Source organism: Sturnira hondurensis, unplaced genomic scaffold (assembly GCF_014824575.4).
Source record: "Sturnira hondurensis isolate 20B ecotype Veracruz unplaced genomic scaffold, ASM1482457v3 Scaffold0003693, whole genome shotgun sequence".
Lineage (NCBI taxonomy): Eukaryota > Metazoa > Chordata > Mammalia > Chiroptera > Phyllostomidae > Sturnira > Sturnira hondurensis.
In genome coordinates this window covers 5,371,385-5,389,994 of record NW_028076324.1, presented here as the reverse complement: position 1 = coordinate 5,389,994, position 18,610 = coordinate 5,371,385, and the positions used below count along the sequence as shown (strand labels likewise).

General features: G+C 47.3%; 1 protein-coding gene across 3 annotated transcripts in view; it reads left to right on the top strand.

Annotated features, from left to right (window-relative positions):
* EXTL3 (exostosin like glycosyltransferase 3) overlaps positions 1 to 14,279 on the top strand; it is a 62,781-nt gene extending 48,502 nt beyond the window's left edge. For all 3 annotated transcript variants that reach the window (XM_037042209.1, XM_037042207.1, XM_037042208.1), the window contains 2 exons: positions 4,973 to 5,101; positions 11,202 to 14,279. In XM_037042209.1, coding sequence (XP_036898104.1) covers positions 4,973 to 5,101; positions 11,202 to 11,411 — 339 coding nt within the window. In that variant the 3' untranslated portion in view covers positions 11,412 to 14,279. The remainder of the gene's footprint in view (positions 1 to 4,972; positions 5,102 to 11,201) is intronic.
* The last annotated feature ends 4,331 nt before the right edge of the window (positions 14,280 to 18,610 follow it).

Here is an 18,610-nt window from a genome sequence, read left to right as displayed (position 1 = left end):
TTAGCAGTTAAAGCTTTCACCGTGCTTCACAGCCCGGTTTTCACTGAATGTCCAAAATGCAAAGCCTCCAGTTGTTGCTCCTCTCCTGTACTGTTACCACTAACCTGTTCTGTTTCTTTTTTTGCTCCTGACTATCTATTTCTTGTCTGTTCTATAAAGTAGCCACTGGCCACATGTGGCTGTTGAGCACTTGGAATGTGACTGGTCAGTATTGAGATGTGCTGTGAATGTAAAGTGCACACGGATTTGGAAACCTTAGAGTGAAAGAAGGCAAACTGTCTCGATAACTTTTTACATCAATTGTATGCTAAAATGCAGTTATTTATTTTACTGTTTCCTTTTGCTTTTAAAAATGTGGCTACTGAAAAATTTGAAACGGCACATGTGACTCGCATTATATTTCTACTGGACAGTGCTGCTCTTACCTTCCCTCCCAAACCCTTCCCCTGGGTCCGATGAACCCTGTTCTGAGAAAACCAAATTGGCGACACCCATGGAGCACCTGCTCTGTCTCCCGGACCTGGCCGAACCTGGCTTTTCTGAGGACAGTGCTGTCCCTTTGCCAGTTCCTGTGTTTTGTCCATGAACAGGGATGGAGGCTACTCATGTCCCCAGATGTGCTTTGGAGCAGGGGAAGTGTAGAGAACTATTGTCACTGCTTACCAATGACGCTTCTAGACAGTTCTCAGCTGTCACATAATGCCGCATTTGAGGCTCACGGCATCTGTCTTGTTGCTGCCACCCGCCAACCTCATAATCATTTCCTCACGGTCATCAAGGATGTTGGCACCTGGCTTGTCATGTAACCTCCACTCCATGCTGTCTGTCATTCTGGGTGACTTCCTTGCCTTTATGGGAGACCCACCCTCTACCCTGCTTTCCCGGTAAATGTTAAAGTAGCTCAGGGTTCTAGCTTCACCTAGTGCCCTTCTTACTGTGTGTTTTCCTGAGACTTTCATCCTCTCAAGGCCTTGTGGCTTTTCCTAGCACCGCTAAGCAGATGATCTGTGTCTGTGCTCCAGCCTCGGCCCTCCCTTGAGGTCTGCACGCGCACATTTGTTTCCAGGCTTCCCCCGTGTGTCCCTCTGGTACTTCACACTGACACTTTCCCAAAAGACCCCTCATCATCTCTCCGCCTCCCGTCACATCCTTCAAATCTCATGTCCCTCATGTATTTCATATCTCAGATGATGGTACCTTGCAAGTCATCTTGAAAGTCGTCTTACTAGGGACATTTTGAACCAGCCAAAGATGTCACTAAATTTTAGCTCTCTTTTTGTTTTTTCAAATGTAATGTGAAGCTGATATATGCTCATCCCATTTTTGAACCTTGCCCTTGTTCTTATTTTCCAAATGTGGGTGGGCCTTGGTTGGACTGGGGATGGCAAGTACGGTTAGAGAACCTCTGGCTGGAAACCATACCTACTTGGGGGTCACTTATTGTCATGCTGGTCATCTAAGAAAGCCAGTCATTTTAGCAGGGTCTACTCCTACCTTGAGAATTTGGCTTCTGAAAAGTCTGCCTCTCAAATTCTCTGACTGCTCTTTAAGAGTTACAGTAGTCAGCCCTGCCTGACTGCTGTGGCTCAGTGGGCTGGGTATTGTCCCATGGACCAAAAGGCCACTGGTTCAGTTCCTGGTTAGGGCACATGCCTGGTTTGCAGGCCAGGTCCCTGGTTGGGAGTGTTCTAGAAGGAACTGATTGGTGTTTCTCTCCTTTTTCTCATTCCCTTTTCCTCTGTTCAAAAATAAAGAAATACAGTCTATCAAGAAAAAGTTACAGTAGTCAGATCCTTTTACATTGACGTTATAAATAGTGAAACTTGAGGGGTTTTTTTCTGTTTGAAAATCTAGAGTGCAGAGGTTACAAACGAGCACCTTCTGTGGCTGACAGAAATATTTATGTACTCCCCCACCCCCCTGTCCCCGCCGGTGCCATTTCACACACTTCCGGTGTTTAAACATCAGAGGGGCCGACACAGGATCTGGACCTTAACAGAGGTGAAGATGGCCCTCACCGGGGCCACGTTTGTGCCCGGCCCCACCTGGCTGGAGCTGCGTGGCCGCCGTTCCCTGTGCACGGGCGTGTGTGTGCTGACTTGCCCCGCAACTCTTTATTTTGCTTACACCCATTTCATCCCTCATTTTTTGCCCTACTTCTTTGATCCTTGAAAGCAGTTAAGTTGTTCATTCCCTAATCTGGAACAGTTTTTTTTTCAATTATAGTTGATATTCGATGTAATAGTAGTTTCAAGTGTACAATATAGTGGTTAGAAATTTATGTAACTTACAAAATGCCCCCCATAAGTCTAGTTCCCCCGGCACCATCCACAGTTACTACGACATTATTGACCATCTTCCCTGTACTTTACATCCCCATGGCTGTTTTGTAACTGCCAATTAGTATTTCTTAATCCCTTCAGTTTATTCACCTGGTCCCCAACACCCTACCCATTTGGCAACTGTCAGCTTGTTCTCTCTGTATATGAATCTATTTCTGTTTTGTTTAGTTAGTTTGTTTTTCTAGATTCCACATATTGGTGAAATCATATGGTGTTTGTCTTTCTCTGTCTACTTATTTCACTCAACATAATACCCTCTAGTGGACAACTGTTTTTTTTAAATTGTAAGTGCCAATCAATAAAAATTTTGAACCTGCACCTCACAAATAGGTATATTTATTTATGAATTATATCAATATTTATGTGTGTGTACTATCATACAGGAATTTTGTAAGGTTGAGATAAAGATGAAATAAAGTTTCAAAGCATTCTCACTAAATCCTTAAATTGTAGCGAAAGCAATGTGATTGAATACACCTTATTGTATCTGAAAATCTTGATGCGATCCTGTGTCACGGTGAGTGAGAGGTCTGTTTCCAAGTTGGGCATATTTTTGATGCTTGGTTTTAATCACTGTCCTTGGGAGAAACGCCTGTTGCTGGGCTCACTGAGTCACAACCATCTTCTGCCAGTTTGGGAGTGTTTTGCTGGAATTGACAATGATTTCCATCTTCTCTGATGCCATTCAGTGTCTTAGCAAAATAATGAGAAGGTGTTACATTTTTATATTTTAGAGTAGGCTCTGACTTTTTTGCTACTTTTCATTTAGGAGATTTTTAAATAGGTTACAGAAGTTTCTTCTATTTTTTAAAATGTATAAATATGAAAGTTTTTATAGACTTTCATAGATTATTTTTGGCATCAAAATTACATAATAGTGAAAATGCTTCTAAACATTTGTTTTCTTTTGAGTTCACCATTTCTTCAGTACCGTACTTTGCCACCAAACCAGCAAACTACTGTGTGCTACAAAAATTTTATGGTCAGTTTTTTCACTACATACATTCTGTATTTAAGGTAATAAAATACACAGGTCAGTTTTCTTGGGCACCTCACTTGTTCATTCCTCATCACCATATCGCAGCACGTCGCAGTCGACACGTGCCCTGCTCCGTAGCATTTGCCCATTGCTGTGGTGTAAATATTCCTACCGTGAGCCACTGAACATGACTTTAGGACGGGATGGGCATTTGCACATCGTTATATAGTGTTTGTACCCTATAGCTGTGATAGACATAAAGAACATCAAGATAACAGTAAAGTTTAATGAATAGTAGTGAAATAGAACAAATTAATTAAGAAGTGATGAGCTTTAGGTTTTTATTGCTTTTAAATATAACTTATTTAGCTTTAACTGTGTGTAATTATATTTTTAATAATGGCTGTTTTTCATAATGAGCTCACAAAAATTCCTGAGCAGTCTCACATACTTCTGAAAATTGAGCAGTCCACGTCTGTGAGCAGGCGCAGTCGTGCGGGACATTCAGAACTTCGGCTTTTACTCTGCAGGAGCTGGGAGGCCACGCAGGGTTTAGCGGTGACGTTCAGCATTTCCCATTGCACAACACACGGAGACTAATTACTATAATTCAGCGGTCCACCAAAAATACGTTTGGTATTTGATCTGATAGAAAACTAGCTATAATTTTCATTGATTCACACTGGCTGTTGTAGTGTTGGCTGTTGTCATTTCTTTTTTAAATTTGACAGCCTCAATGAAAGGAGGTCAGCACCCCTGACTAAATAGTCAGCTATTGCATGTTAAAAATTTTTTTTTAAGTGACACTCTTAATTTTTTTAAAGATTTTATTTATTTTTAGAGAGGGGAAGAGATGAAGAATGAGAGGGAAAGAAACATCAGTGTGTGGTTGTCTCTCAGGTGCCCCCCACTGGGGGCTTGGCTCACAGCCTATTTGCGCCCTGACTGGGAATCGAACTGGCCACCCTTAGGTTCACAGGTGAGCACTCAATCCACTGGGCCACACCAGCCAGGGCTGTTTTAAAAGTTCTTGCAGCACCTGGTTGGAAATCTCTGGTGTAGCATAAAGGAGCGACTGGACTCGTGATTGAACACGATCACAGTGCTGTGCTGAGAGTGGACTGCAGGGAGAGAAACAGGGCTGCGGGGAGACTGCTTAGACAGCAGGGGGAGCCCCGGGAGGGCGGCGGTGGCCTGCAGCAGGTGAGCCACGGCACTGGGAGAAGGGAGCAGGTTCTAGACTCTGTGAGTGAGGCATGGAGAGGTGGGTAGTTCATGGCTCAGTGACTTACTGAGCACTCTGAGGGGGTAACCAGGCTTGGCCCTCATTTATCCCACATTGCCATGGTCAGAGGGAGAATGCTGTTCAGTGGAACCAGTGTCTGACTTAAGTACCAAGGAGAAAAAAATGAAATTGTGATTCTCAGAGTGGGTCATAATGGCAATTTGGATGGGGTAATGCATTATTCACAGTAAAAGATCTGCCTTCCAGGATGCTAAACATCTCTGGCCCCAACTCCCTAAATGCCAGGGATTGCTCCCTCCCTCCCCCCATTTCCTACCAGCCCCCAGATCCATGCACATTTTTGGTGAAAGCCAAGAGAAGTGTGGCCTCTAACAGAGTGTGCGATTGTTTTTCCATCCCCAACAGTATTATGCCTACCTGTATTCTTACGTGATGCCCCAGGCCATCCGAGATATGGTGGATGAGTACATCAACTGTGAGGACATTGCCATGAACTTCCTTGTCTCCCACATCACTCGGAAACCCCCCATCAAGGTGAGCGGCCCGCTGCGGGAGGGTCTGGGCTGCGTGTGGACGTAAGCAACTCAGATTGCAGCAGCAGGCCTCAGGTGTGTGGCCCTGCCTTGGAGTCCTTGCCTGTAAGTGGGGGCGACTGTAAGTGGGGGTGACTGTAAGTGGGGGTGACGGTGCTTCCTGATGAGAGTGAGTGAGCGGTTAACACCAGCTCCTCGCCCCTAGGGCGTGAAATGGACAGAATTCGGAGTTGGAAACTTGGGGAAAATGTTACATCTTCAATTTTTACTCATCTCTAACTGGAATTTGGCATTTTCATCGGTTAGGAAACGGGCTACAGTTCACAAGAGCATTTGCAGTAACTGACTTGTCACCAGTAGAAGTCACATTTTCATATCACAGTTGCTGCCACATCTCAAAGTAACATTATGTTCATCACTGCTTTAAAGTTTTGGTAGTTATTAACTGTTAAATCTTCTTACTGAATGCATTTATAAAAAAGCCTTTACATTACTGTCTTAGTATAACTTGTTTCCTTTGTAACCTCATGTGGTCATTTTATCCATTTAAAGGCATTCATGGGTGGAGCCTACAGGCTTCAGCAGATTTCCAAACCGGCGTGGAGGGGAGTCCATGGCACAGACATTTAAGAATTTCTGAGTTAGCTTATGTAAAGCTCTAAGAATAGTGCCTTGCACATAAAAAGAACTATATATAAGGTGTTTACTTAAAACCCAGAAGAAAAGTGCCCGCAGAGTTCTCAAAGTTTGAGTTTTGTTCTTCCTTTGGAGTTCTGAATAGATTTGACCAGAATACCAATTTCATGCTCAATGCACAGAAAGACCAGTTCCGTCACCCTTTCTCGGTCGTTGCAGGGGAGGGTTTGGTGGGCTGGGGCGGGGCCGTGCCACCCTTAGTACCAGGGAAGCTCTCTGTCCGTTCGGAGGAGTGGTGTTTACGACTGTGCCGTCGGTGTTGCTGCTGGAGAATCACAGCTGATGTCCCCAGAGACACACTAATCAAGGTCTCTTTTTTAAAAATCCTTACCCAAGGATATTTCATTGCTTTTTAGAGAAAGAGAGAGATTAAGGTCTTATTTTTATTATTGTTTAAAAGGCAGATTATTTACTATTATGAAATGATAAGTTGCCTTTATGGATATCATTAGCACCCTGAGCCGATAGTGATTGGGTGCATATTTTATTTTCACATCATGAGGGTAAGTCCTAGAGGAAGCAGCCGGCACTAACAGTGATGATCAGACGCTGTCTTTGGTGGGAAGCATGTGGTCACCGGAGGACAGCAACAGAGGAGAGTGGAGGGACGGACAGCACTGGGGGCCTCTGCCCCAGCACCCATCTGCACCCAGGAGGCCTTTTCCGTGTGTGGCTCAGGGACATAACGTCCCTCCCGACTACCCATAGTTTTCTGTATCCCTGAGCTTTCTGCCAAAGTCTCACAAAAGGATAATTCACAGAATAATGCGTTCAGTTGTATGGGTTTAGAAAAAAACAGTTGAGAATGATAATAGACACAATTATGTCAATAAAAGTAGTATAATTGCCGAGTACAGTGGTAGATCTGACATAAAACAAGAAAAAGCATACTTCTTTGTAAACTTTAAGGTTAGGGAGGCAAAGTCTTATAAAGAAAGTAATGATCGGTGAAATTTTTATTCTTTATTTCCTTTTTTATTAGCCAGGGACTGGACTTCGGTCAGTACACATTAATACCTCCGAGTGGGTCAGAGACACCTAGGAGAACCTAACGTCTCTCGTGATGGGGCACCTGAGGTTGTCATGTGGCACCTGGGGCCCTGACAGACAGGATGGAGTTTTCATCTTTGTTAAAAGGGTCTCCCTACTATGTTATTAGGCCCGTGTTTCATCAGCTAAACCTTTCTTCAGTGTCGAGGGTGAGACGGAAGTAATTTGCACTTGCTACACATGCTTCTCACCAAGTGGAAAGTTAAAAATGAAGTATTCTGTGAATTTTCTCAGTCTTACGGGAATATAAGAGGAGTTCAATTCAAGATTAGGGTACCTTTTAAATCAAAAGTTCATTTAGTAAGTTAAGAATGTCTTCCAATTCTGGGTTAATTTCTTCAAATTCCAAGCCCAATTATGTAGTTCATAGTATAAAACCAGTTTGAACTAAATTTTTATGAATTTACCTAATTTTTAAAAAAGATTGTATTACTATTTTTAGAGCGATGGGAAAGGAGGGAGAAAGAGAGGGAAACATTGATGTGAGAGAGAAACACTGATCAACTGATCAGTATACCTCTGGTACGCCTCCATTTGGGGACTGAACCCACAACCCAGGCATGTGCCCTGACTGGGAATCGAACCTGCAAACTTTTGTTTTGCAGAGTGACACTGAACCAGCTGAGCCATACCAGTCAGGGCAATTTACCTAATTTTTTATTTTATTTTTTTAAAAAGATTTTATTTATTTTTTAGAGGGGAAGGAAGGGAGAAAGAGAGGGAGAGAAACATCAGTGTGTGGTTGTCTCTCTCACACCCCCTACTGGGGACCTGACCTACAACCCAGGTGTGTGCCCTGACTGGGAATCGAACCAGTGACCCTTTGGTTCACAGGCCAGCACTTAGTCCACTGAGCTATACCAGCCAGGCCTGTATTAACATTTTATATCAAAATGCCACTTTGATCCCAATTAATGAGCCGATATTGATACACTGTATTACTGAAGTCCATTCTTTGTTGGGATTTCCTTAGTTTTCTCTCGGGTTTTTTAAAAAACTAGAACGACCATGTAGTAGAACAGTATAAAACATAACAAAGAGCCCTATGTGAGCAAACTGTGTGTCCTAAAGTCTGCGTTGCCACATTCTTGGAGCACAGTGCACGATTCCCTGGGCAGAAAGGCTGGCTGGAGCACAAGGAGCCGGCGTCGCCTCGCCAGTCGGCACCCAGGGCACATGGAATGAGGCCAGACAGGCGACACCTGCTCCCCCAGTGGAGCCCAGGAGAGAGGCTCTGGGCCTGGCAGGGACCGCCGGACCCCAGAGAGTCCGCAGCAGACACATGAGCCCCCGGGATCCATTCCCTACAGCTCCCTTGTCCACGCTGTCGCTAACCGGGAAGGTCAGAGGAGTGACATGCGGGCTGCTGTGTAGCCAGCGCTCGGTCCTCTTGGTCAGCAGGGAGAATCAGCAAACGAGGTCCGCAGGTGAGCTTGGACAGGAGTGAACACAGCAGGCCGAGGGTTCCAAAGGCCCCCAGCACCCAGCACAGCAGGTGGAGCGGGAGATGTGCGTGCTCCCTGGGTCCCGGTGTCGAACTCTCTCCTGCTGTCCTGGCCCGGCTGGTACAGTTGCTACACCTCTAAACCTCAGCTTCCCAGCCTCACACACACAGAGTGGACACCAGAGGCAGAGGGCTCTCCGGGACCAGGAGGCTCCACACCACCTGCACCTGTGGACAGTCAGGGTCTGGAGCAGGCTGGGCCCCGGGGGCGGAAGGCGTGGCTCTGGGAGGAGGAAGGAGACAGGAAGTCAGTGTCTTTTTCTGCTCCAGGATCACTTTAGCCTATTTTGGATTTTATATGAATGGAGTCATACAGTATCACTTCTCCGTGTCTCTTAATCTTGCTTTCATGTTTTTTAAAGCTTTTTGTCAGTATTTTCCATTTTGGGTAATAATTTTAGTACACTTTTTCATCATTAACATTTTCTTCATACCTGTCAATTGAGTGTCTGATTTAATTCAATACACTTTTCATTTCTGTTGTTTTGTTTGGTTCCTTTTCATATCTGTTGGGACTTTTTTGATACTCCCTTGTTCCTTCTATTAAACTTTGAGAAATCTTTCAAAATTTCATCGTATTATTATATACTTTTATTGTTACGGCCACTGTCTGATGGGGTCTGATTCTGCTGTTTCTGCAGATTTCTCCCTCATGTGCTCCTTCCCTTTTTTGCGACTTTTGACTGTGCGATCATATTCTGTGGGATTTTTAAAAAATATATATTTTATTGATTATGCCATTACAGTTGTCCCATTTCCCCCCTTCATTCCCCTCCACCCTGCACACCCCTCCCCTACCATTCCCCCCCTTTAGTTTATGTCCATGTGTCTCAAATTCTTTAGATTCTATATTTCCCATACTATTCTTGCCCTCCCCCCTATCTATTTTCTACCTACCATCTATGCTACATAGTCTCTGTACCTTCTCTCCCCGCCCCTACTCCCCTGTTGCTAACCCTCCATGTGATGTCCATTTCCGCGGTTCTGCTCCTGATGTAGCTGTCCACTTAGTTTGCTTTTGTTTTAGGTGTGGTTGTTAATAACTGTGAGTTTGCTGTCCTTTCACTGTTCATATTTTTTATCTTCTTTTTCTTAGATAAGTCCCTTTAACATTTCATATAATAAAGGCTTGGTGATGATGAACTCCTTGAATTTGTCCTTATCTGAGAAGCATTTTATCTGCCCTTCCATTCTAAATGAAAGCTTTGCTGGATAGAGCAATCTTCGATGTGTAGGTCCTTACCTTTCATGACTTGGAATACTTCTTTTCAGCCCCTTCTTGCCTGTAAGGTCTCTTTTGAGAAATCAGCTGACAGTCTGATCGGTACTCCTTTGTAGGTGACTGTCCCCTTATCTCTTGCTGCTTCTAGAATTCTCTCCTTCATTTTAATCTTGGCTAATGTAATTATGATGTGCCTTGGTGTGTTCCTTCTTGGGTCCAACTTCTTTGGGACTCTCTGAGCTTCCTGGATTTCCTGGAAGTCTATTTCCTTTGCCAGACTGGGGAAGTTCTCCTTTATTATTTGTTCAAATAAGTTTTTCACTTGTTGCTCTTCCTCTTCTCCTTCTGGTACCCCTATAATTCGGATGTGGGAATGTTTAAAGATGTCCTGGAGGTTCCTAAGCCTCTCCTCATTTTTTTGAATTCTTGTTTCTTCATTCTTTTCTGTTTGGTCGTTTTTTTTCTTCCTTCTGGTCCACTCGATTGATTTCAGTCCCAGTGTCCTTCCCATCACTGTTGGTTCTCTGTGCATTTTGCATCATTTCACTTAGTGTAGCCTTCATTTTTTCATCTAATTAGATTTTATTTATGGTGTTTCTTTGAGGTCTAAATCTGCACCTGAGAGGATTTGCATTTACCTTCTGTGCCCCTGGGGCTGCTGTCTGCTTGGGGCCTGTGTGAGCCGGATCAGCTCCTGGGCTCTGCGGGGCACACCCACAACTAAACTCTAGCCTCGGGTGTGCATGGCAGGCAGCTCGTGGTTGTAAATTCTCAGAGGTGCTGTTTCTTTCTCCACTCAGAGCTGAGACCGAGAGGAAAGTACTTTCTACTGTTGCTTTTTGTGGGGCTGCCTCCCTCCCACGCGTGTTTAGGTTCCAGTGATTCAAAAAATCTCAAGTCTGATTTCATGCCTCTGGTCCTCGGAGCCTGATGAAGACCTGCACTCCCGGCCGTCTTGGCCTTTTCATTACTTTGGCCTCTAAGGGTTTTATTTTTCATTACAAGCTCAGACGTGTATTTAAAGAGTTGGTTTATATATGTTGTTCTGCTTTTTCAGGCATTCTGTGCTGAGGGAGCTCATGTTATCTGGTCTGCCGCATGGTTGACAGTGAAGCTGTTACCTTATTCTTCATACTTTTCTAATTGCTTGAAATTTCATAATAGTAACTACTAACCTGTAATATGGCCACCTTCCTGTGTCTTTAGATGTAACTTTCTTAAACATTTAGAAAATAGATATGTAGTATTTCATAATTCTCTAGTCCCCTTTTGATGGGTAGTTTTCCAGTGTTTTGCTGTTAAAACCATTGGTGAAACGACTTTATTCCTACCTTGGCTGTGCAGCCACGGTGAGTGTTAGAGTTACTGACACAGGCCACACGAAACATTTTAGGGCTGCTGGTGTCTATTAAGCACAGGCTGTTTGGAAAGAGCACCTTCACCACTGATGTAGGTGTGTCCATGGCAGGCAGACGGCCCTGGGCACTGGCCCGACTCGCTCTGTGCGTGTGAATGTGGCCATCATGGTTTCTCTGTGGGGACAGAGGCGTCAGGTTGGTGACGCCGCAGGGTTTCTGCCAGGTTCAGCCCCTCGAATCTCACTCTGTGCTCCTTCCTCCTTGTTCCCAGGTGACCTCACGGTGGACTTTCCGGTGCCCAGGATGCCCCCAGGCCCTGTCCCACGACGATTCCCACTTTCACGAGCGGCACAAATGTATCAACTTCTTTGTCAAGGTGTATGGCTACATGCCCCTGCTGTACACTCAGTTCAGGGTGGACTCTGTGCTCTTCAAGACCCGCCTGCCCCACGACAAGACCAAGTGCTTCAAGTTCATCTAGGGGTACGGCCGGTTCTGGGGAGAGGAGGAGCAGAGTGGGGGGCGGGTGCTCCGAAGGTTCCTAATCACTGAAGGACCTCAGGGACATCCACTGCGTGGCTGGCCCAGACCCTCCGCTAGGAGAGGCGGCGGGAAGTGTGGAAAGGAAGTGGCTGCCTTTCCCTACAGGCTGGCCACACTGGCCTTGAACCCTGGCCAGAGGGTGCTGGGGTCCGCACACAGGGGCTGGCTGATAGCTGACACTGAGGGCTTGGGGGCTCTGGAGAGGCACTCATACCGGGCATGAGCCCAGGACCGCTGGCTTGTAGTTTTTAAATTCAGTAACACCTATTATTATTTAAGAAGAAAAAATTTCAGATTTGCCATTCAAGGTTTATTTATATATGTGTGTATATATATATATATGCACACACACTCACATATACATATATTTGGGGGAATTTGAAATTTCCGCCTATCTCATGGAGTGAGGGGCCCCTGAAGCCCCCGATGCTCTGTCTTGGGTGGAGCTGGACCCTGGCCCTGGCGTGTTCAGCTCGTCCTTCCCCATCACCTCCACCCTCCCCGGGGCGTCTCTGTGCAGAAACAAGGAAGGACCGGGCTGCACCTCTCATGGGGGCCTGGGCAGAATAAAGCCTGTCGATCTGTTCCTTCCCCCCACCTGCCACCAGCTGGCGATCTGTACCTCACGTGTCCTCTCCTGAGTCCCCGGGGGACCTGCGTCTTCCAGACGGTCGAGCTTCCTCAAGCAGGGTCAGTGGTGTCCCACGAGTGGGTGTCAGGTCGTGCGTCCAGGACTCGTCCCTGCTCTCCCGCCCTCCTCCCAGCTGGAGCCAGAGTGAGGGAGGAAGGAGACCCCCGGGCAGCGCTCCCACAGGCTCTCTCTGCCCAGCCCTCACAAGGGGCTTTGTCCCTTGTGGAAGAGAATGGACACCTGGCAGGCTGCTGTCCCAGGAGCGGTCTGACATGGTTTGCAGGTCGGCTTTCTCTCCGGGATGGGGAGCAGGCGAGCATCCTCTGCGCCTGCTGACCCGGCTGGCCGGCCGGCGGGTCTTACACAAGGCACCTGCCTTGGCATGAATACCTTGGTGAAATTCACCTTCCCCTCCACCTTTGGACCTTCACCGTGTGTTACCTGTCGTTTTGGGGTCCCTAATGCCTGGTTGGTGCCAGGACCCCCTGAGGTTGGGTGTGTGCCAGAACAGTGGGAGGGCGCAACCTGTTGTGTTCAGCTCAGGTGCAGCCCAACGGTTTCCCAGGCATTTTCACCCCATGTTACCTCTCAGGCTTCAGCTTCTATTCCCTTGGGCTGAAATGGAAATAAGCTCACTTTTCTTTTGGTGGTGGTGGCAGCAGGAGAACCGAAGAGGGTGTCAGTGGCGTGTGGCAGGGTTGTAGCCCATGACCTCCACCATTTTTCTGGACCCCACTCCTCCCAGCGAAGCTGAGCGTGGCTGGTTTTCTGCAGCTGGACAGAAGCGCAGGTCTGCCCTGGTCGTGCACATGCCTTAAGCCAGTTCCGTCTTCCCCAGACCCGGCACCCTGTGCTTCTGTTTCACGGGGGCATGTTCTTCTGTGACCTGCCTGTTCCAGTGGCTCTCTTCCAGTGTCATTTTGAAGCCAGGCTCTGTCCTGTAGATACTGCCCACCTGCCCACCTCCAGGGCTCGCCTGGCCGAAGGGCCGCGCCCAGGACATGTGGGCCTCCTGGGGTGCGCACTGGCGTCTTCAGCGGCCCTCCTGCCGAGGCAGCCACCTAGGAAACGGAGTTGTGCTTCTCAGCAACCCGGCGGAGGGGCCTGGACTCCCTGCATCCTGACTTCCTAACACCGTCCTCGACTTCCGACTTCGTTCTTTCTAGCAGTAGCCTTCTTCCCTCTGGGAAGCCAAAGAGTGTGGTGTTTTGAGCTATGTATGTGGCTGCTATTTTTATCTGGTTTGTGTTCATGTGAGGAACTCATGAGCCGCCCGTCAGTGGGACCTGGTGAGGAAGGAGTGGTCTCTGCCCGGGCCCCTGTAGTGGAGCCGGATCGTCAGGCCCCGAGTGCTGCTGGCAGACCCAGGAGTAGCGGCGTGGTCTGGGATTACGGAGGGCATCCGTGTGCTGTGGGGAAGGTTGGGGTGCCAAGCTTCAGATAAGGACAGCACCACGTGGGCCTGAATGGACACGGACACGAAGGACCCCGAAGGGCAGGCTCTGGTGGACACTTGACGGAAACAGCCGTGTTCTTAAAGGACACTCGGAAGCAGAAAGCAGGGCAGTCAGATCTTTGAGGTGGCGGTTAGGAGCTCCTGGAGTGTGCCCGCTGGGTTTCGCAGGGTGGCTCAGGGCCAGGCCCAGCTCTGTGCTAAGAATGCCTTTGATGCCGATCAATCACCTTGGAATCCCAGGTGCCACCCACACAGTGGGACATGAGAACAGTTCTGATGATTCACCAGGGTTTCATCACCATCCGAAGGGAGCGCTCGGTCACCGGGTCTCTGCTCCCAGGGCGGATGTCTTTGCTGTCCAGCTGGCTGGTCTGCTCTTCCCTGTGAGAGGCATCCCCCTAGGTGAGCACCTCCCAAGGTGCTTGACAGGCTGTTCTGAGCTCCTGCACCTTGGACAGTGTCCTGTGTGTGTGTGTGTGTGTGTGTGGCTGTGTCTCAGCAGGGCCTGCTCCCCAAGCCAGTGGGGCCCTGTCCTCGGGGACAGGGCGGCTGAGGCTCCCGTAGCTGCCTGCTATATGCTCAGGGAGCTTGGGGTTGAAGTGATGGGGTTGCCAAGGGGGGAGCCCTCTGACAGCCCTGCCGTGTCCACCCACCCACCCCTTGCCAGTCCTGAGCACAATGGTCTGATGTTGGACTTTTGTAAAAAAAAAAAAAAAAAAGTAAATAAATAAATGGAGACTAACTCAAGTGTCTTGGAGGTCTTTTGTGATTTTCCTCTGTGAGGAAGAGCCACCCTGCCTGATACCAGGGAGCCACCAGTGCTTGGCAGGCTGGGCCCTGCCCAGGTGACACTCTGGACACTCATGGGTGCGGCAGCCGTGCCTGCGTCAGTTTCTGGGATTAGCTGTTGGGTTACAAGGAGAGGAATTTAGGTGTCATTTTAGCTGGTGTGAGTGGGATGTGGGACAGCATGTATGCCACCTTTACTTCTCACGGTCACTGGACAGCGCGGGTGCGGTGCAGGGCGCTGCGGGCTCATCTACTGGTTGCTTGCTCTGTTGACCTACAGGAGTCACAAGTGCCTGCCTCTCGGCCGTGCTGCCGAGCTGTCGGAGCCCACTCCTCCTGGTGCCTGTGGCCCTAGCCTGCTGCTTGGCTGTGTGGCCAGAGCCGTCCTCAGGGAGAGGATGCCAGGTCACGGCGTGGGAGATGGATGGAGGGAAGAGGACGGGAAGCCAGGGAAAGGCTGAGTTGGGGTGCTTCTCCCCTGGGCTCTGCAGTCGGGAGTCTGGTTCAGGCCCAGACTCTAAAGCATGCGCGGGACCTACCCACAAGTAGTGGTGACAGTTGATCAGGTAGGTTTGTGGGATGAGGCAGGGAGGTAATGCCATGTAGGGTGGGACCGCCTGCTTGGGTCTGGAGTTTTGGCCGCCAAGTTCCTGTTCTTCCAACCGTCCATCCTGTTGTACTTTGTCCTGGGACCAGAGACTCGAGACCTTGCATGAGGCTACGGAAACGGGCGTTTCACCTTCACACGAGACAGCACGTCCGTGCAGGTTCCTGTCAGCTCCTGCTTGGACTTAACAAGGCAAGTGAAGTGGCCATTGTCAGCGGTTGGTCTTTATCGTCAGTGAGATCCAGGGCTCCAAAATATTTACAAAAATGTGGTTGGAAAGGATAGTGTTGCAATGAAGGGTACGGCTTCTGGACTAGATGACGTGGGTTCGAATCTTAGGTCGCCTGCTAAACTGTGGTGGGGAGCAAGTCATCCCAAACTGAATCTCATCTGTAAAATGGCAAAAACCGCGCCACGTCGCCAAGACATGTTGAAAGTCCACACAGAGGTGAAGACTCCACTGTTTGGGACACAGTGGAAAGGAACTGTTATTGGGGTAACATACTGTAAACTTCTTAGTGCCTTTTTTCTGTATGCCATTTGTTTTAACGCCAATTGCTTGTTTGCGACTGAGCCGGAGCACCACCTTCAGGGAAGCCTCCCTTCTCAGTCCCTGCTCCCTGCCCCCCCCCCCACCTCTGTTAGGGCGGCCTGACCTGGCTTTCCCCTTGCTGTGCCCTGTGATGAATGCAGCTAGGCTTCCCACACCCAACTGTAAGCCCCTTAAGACTAGAGCACATGCTAAGTTTTTTGATGCGTGAATGATTTGACATACTAAAGAGGGTCATGCAGACATCACGGTTGGCAGCAAGCTGAATAGTAATCAGCACTGCAGTGTTTTTGGAATCCCGAGAGCTGACGTGGTATTACCCAGATAGTTCAAGGAGGCCTGGCGCAGCATGGCTGAGAATCTCACAGTCACTACTTTGACGAAGGGGGACAAGAGCATGCCGAGGAGCATACGGAGTGGATTCCAGAAGAGATCATTAAGGAGGGAAGCCTCACCGAGGGGTCAGGTTTGGTTTGCTATTTTAATTTCACCTGCTTTTTGGCCTGTTTTTATTTTTTAAAATAATTTTAAAACCCTATTTTTAGAGAGAGGTGAAGGGAGGGAGTAAAGGAAACATCAATGTGTGGTCCCCTCTTGCATGCCCCCCACTGGGGACCTGGCCTGCAACCCAGGCATGTGCCGTGACTGGGAATCGACCCGGCTGCCCTTTTGTTCACAGGCTGGCACTCAGTCCACTGAGCCACACCAGCAAGGGCTGGCCTGTTTTTATTAGGCAAACTGTTTTACCTTTCGCTCTTCTACAGACCCAGGTCATATTGTATGGTTGTCATGTTAGAATTTAAACTATTTAGGTTCTATTTGTTTAAACTATTGGTCCTAATATTTCATTATGGAACATTTCAAATGCACAGGGAAATTCAGACAGTTTCTATAGTATGAACCTGTACACCTAACACCCATTTCACTGTACTCGCTTCATTGCTATCTCTACACCCATCCCTCTGTTCATCCTTCCATCCACCCTTTTTTGGTGTATTTCTAAGTAAACTACATCAGTGCATTTGCACATGTATCTTTAACTGGAGGTATTTCTATGTGTCTGATGTGAAATTTACACCCTGAAATGCACAAATTTTTAGGTACATTCTTCTGAGTTTTGACAAACGTAGACACCTGTGTAACCCCACCCCCTATCAGGTAGAACATCACTATCAAATCCAGAAAGTTCCCTTAGTTGCTTCCTGGTCAATCTCCACCTCCACCTTCCTAGAACCAATATTTTGATCTTTGAAAATCTTGGATTCGTTTTCCCTATTCTGGGGTTTCATATAAATGGTGTCACAGTTTTTATTCTTTAGAGCGAGGTTTATAGGAACTCAGGGCACTGTTTCGGAGAGTCAGCCGTGGTGTACTGGTCATGTGCCCCCTGCACTGCTGACTGGTACCCCAAACGTGGTGTGACAGCTTCGGTCCGCTCCGTCGAGAGACGCTCGGGCCACTTCCAGTCTTTGGCTATTATGGATAGAATTGTTCTGAAGAGTTTGTTTTTCTCTCTGGTAAGTACCTTGGAGTGGAACTGATAAGGTAGGTATTTTCATGTTCTTTTTAAAAATTTTATCTTTCAATCATAGTTTGCATTCAACACTATTTTGTATTAGTTTCAAGTCTACAACATAGTAGCTAGATAATCATATACTTTATAAAGTGTTCCCCCAGCTATTTCAACATCCCACCATACATGGTTATTACAGTATTATTGACTTGGGGGTGGGGTGGGGGGAAGTGGTGGTGGGAAGATGGAGACAACTGTACTTGAACAACAATAAAACAAAATAGTATTATCGGTTATATTCCTCATGCTGTACTTTATATCTCTGACTCTTTTGTTACTGCCAATTTGTAGTTCTTAATCCCTTCACCTTGCTCACCCTCTGAATCCCCCTCCCCTCTGGCAACCTCCAGTCTGCTCGCTGTTGGTCTGACACGTGTATGTAAGAGACGGCCGGGCCTTTCCCCAAGCGATTGTGCCTGTTCTCCCAGACAGCTCAGGGTTCCAGTCCCACAGCCTCAGTGTCGTGGTGTGGCTGGTCCCAAATCTCGGCCATTCTGGTGGGTGAGCAACGATGTCTTGCAGTTTCAATTTGCATTTCCCTGATGACTAATGATGTGCTTAATATATACTTCCTTTATGAAGTATCTGGACAAATCTTTTGCCCATTTAAAAATTTTGGTTTGTCTTTTTAAAAAAATACATTGTCGATAAGACGTTACGGAACAGTTTTAGGTTTACAAAGAATTGAGCAGAAAGTAGTCCCCCCCCCCATTTCCCCTGTTGTTACTATCTTGCATTAGTGCGGCACATTTATTACAGTTGAGGAACCAATATTGACGTGTCAACGGAAGTCACAGCTCTTACTGCAGTTCACTCCGTGTAGCGTATTCTATGGGTTTTGACAGAAGTATAAGGACCTGTGTCCACTGTTATATTCCACAGGTCAGTTTCACTTTCCTAAAACTCCTCTAAGGCCCGCCTCGCCATCCTGCCTGCTCCCCAACTTCCGGCTGTTTCCGGAACACCATATAGTTGGAGTCATGTGGAATGTAGCCTTTCCAATTGGCTTTTCACTTAACAATGTGCATTTAAAGTTCCTCCATCTTTTTTGTGATTTGATGGCTCCTTCCTTTTTATCGCTGAGTAATATGCCAGCAGATGGATGTGCTGTTGTTATTTTTAGGGTTGAGTCACAGGGATTCTTTGCCCTGGATACTAGTCCATTGCCAGATAAGGGCTTTTGTAAGTATCTCCCCAGTTTGTGGCTTGCTTACCCGTTTTCTTCATGGTATCTTCTGATAAGCAGATGTTTTTAATTTTGATGAAGTCTATAACTTTTTGTTATTATTTTCTGTGACTCAAGAAACCTGTGCCTTACCCCGTCATGAAGATATTTCTCCTACTGCTTTCCATGAAAAGAATTACGGTGTTACCTTTTACCCGTAGGTCTAGGATCCATCTCCAGTTGATATTTGTGGATGGTATGTGATAGTGGTCAAGCTTCTCATTCTTTTTTTTCTAAATGAATATCCAGTCATTCAGCACCGTTTGTTAAGACTGTGTTCTCCACCGATTGCGTCGGGGCCTTTGT